Raw genomic sequence first — 1,917 nt, 5'->3', positions numbered from 1 at the left:
TTTCATAATGAACTATTCCAATCTTTTAATTGGAAGAGTTAAAATATGTCTTCAGGGGTGAATGAGTTAAGAAACATTTGTCTGCTATTCATCAACTTTGAACCAACTGTTTTTTCAGAATATGAAAAGGTCAGTATTATAGCTGTGATTGTTTGACTGTCAATTCCTCTATAATTAATCACCTATTTCAAAACCTAGTGAGAACACTGAGAATAATTATAAAAATACTAATTATATTGATATTTATCATTCTGTGTTGACTCTGCCCTCTTGTTAAAGGTACACAAATTAATTAGTTTCCTTGTTTTGCTGCTCCACTTACTTGGTTTCCTTTTTCGCGCCTCTTCCCAGAAGCCTCTCCTTAATACGCCGCTTTTCTTCTTCAATACATCTACGGCGATCACAAGCACCAAAATTGACTAAGTTGAGTGTGTCCCACACCAAAGCACCTTTGATTTCCCTGTCCAGCTCTGAGTCCGTGTTAAAACTAGGAGAATGATTCACCTGAAAATCAATTCAATAAAAATTTGATATTATGGGTTATAATTTCAGTTAGAAGTCCTTTGGTACTTTCAGTACATCCATCAGTTTCTGTATCTGTATCATAAATAAGATACATTTCTAGTGGCTTATAGTCTCAGTATTCAAACTTCATTGTTTGGAGCCTAACTCATTCATCCCTGAAAACACATTTGAACTCTTCCAATAGAAAGGTTGGAATAGTTCATTATGAAATTCAGGGGTAAACAAGTTAACATCCTTAAAAAAGCCAGGGTCATAAAAGGACGAGTTCAAGCTTCGTACACTATTAACTAATAATATATAATAAAAAATTGTATGGAAAAAGGATGCATAGGACACCAAATGATATGTCTAAGGTCAAAGGTCAAGGTCAAATATATAGAACTGGAAATGAGGTCTTCGGTCATAGGTCAAAGGTAAAAAATATAAAAATAAAAAATTCTGAAGTGGTTATTAGAACTGGCTTTATCAATGGTTGACATGTTCAAATCCATGGATTTAAAACTAGAACATAATTCTGTGTTATAACTTATGAAGAAAAACAACAACAAGGGAGGTTACTCTAACATATTTCACATACATAATTAGTAAGGCAGGATATGTTCTTAAAGATACATGCCAACTTATCATGTCAGTGTGTTGAGTCAGAGTTATCATCCCTAAGAAAGCATGTCATAAGGTAGCATATCTCTTTAAACTAAGTATACACAACTGATGTTTTACCTCAAGTATTGAGGGTCGTAACTTCCTATCTAGCAGAACATCAAATCCGAGGATCTCAAAACAGGCGCTGCCTTTCACGTGGTTCGGGAAACATGTGCGGTAGTTGTGTTTGAGAACAGAATGAGCTGATATAAGAGTCTTTATGATGACATCATCAATGTCATTCCACATTTTATCAATGTCAAATCCCTTTTCACGCATGTATCTGTCCACAGTGCTGATTTTCCTGTTTGATAAAATAAATAAATAAATAAATAAATGAAACAGGGACACTTTTATAAAACAAACATATACCACTGCTTCTGCTTTGAAAGGAGATATAGCTTAATGCAAACTCCAACCAATGAAATGGAGCTAAAAAATATCTTACCAAAGTCTATGAAGTGTAAACTATAGGTCACAGTGACCTACATTTGATGAACTGGTGAAGGACACTGAAGATGTACCCAAAAATTAATATTGATGACTTTCTCAGAGTCAACCCAACTTTGAAACAAGTTGCAGGTATATGATAAAAGGAAAATAAGGAAAATTTAGGAAAAGAATAAAAACAGTTGAATTTATCTCTTGCTTAAATGCGTTCAACTAAACATCGGTAAGATATTTGAATCTGAGATTGCCTCTCTTCAAAAATTAATGCGAAAATATCTGTCTCACAAAAATCAAGTGATA

General features: G+C 33.6%; 1 protein-coding gene across 1 annotated transcript; it reads right to left on the bottom strand.

Annotated features, from left to right (window-relative positions):
• Positions 1-317: 317 nt before the first annotated feature.
• LOC110444126 (tubulin polyglutamylase ttll6-like) lies at positions 318-1,471 on the bottom strand. Its single transcript, XM_021488537.1, has 2 exons — positions 1,246-1,471; positions 318-504 (listed from the first exon to the last, which is right to left on the bottom strand). Exons 1-2 carry the CDS (start codon positions 1,444-1,446, stop codon positions 319-321), a joined length of 387 nt encoding a protein of 128 aa, XP_021344212.1. The 5' UTR covers positions 1,447-1,471; the 3' UTR covers position 318.
• Between the last annotated feature and the right edge of the window lie 446 nt (positions 1,472-1,917).

The sequence above is a fragment of the Mizuhopecten yessoensis genome, unplaced genomic scaffold, assembly GCF_002113885.1.
Source record: "Mizuhopecten yessoensis strain PY_sf001 unplaced genomic scaffold, ASM211388v2 hete_36030102, whole genome shotgun sequence".
Taxonomy (NCBI): domain Eukaryota; kingdom Metazoa; phylum Mollusca; class Bivalvia; order Pectinida; family Pectinidae; genus Mizuhopecten; species Mizuhopecten yessoensis.
The sequence above is the reverse complement of the archived record's forward strand: the minus strand, read 5'-3'. Positions and strand labels throughout refer to the sequence as shown.

Coding starts and splice junctions, on each gene's coding strand:
- LOC110444126 (XM_021488537.1), bottom strand. CDS start 1,446: ATGCGTGAAAAGGGATTTGACATTGATAAAATGTGGAATGACATTGAT. Junction 505..1,245: donor TACGACCCTCAATACTTGAG/GTAAAACATCAG, acceptor ATTGATTTTCAG/GTGAATCATTCTCCTAGTTT.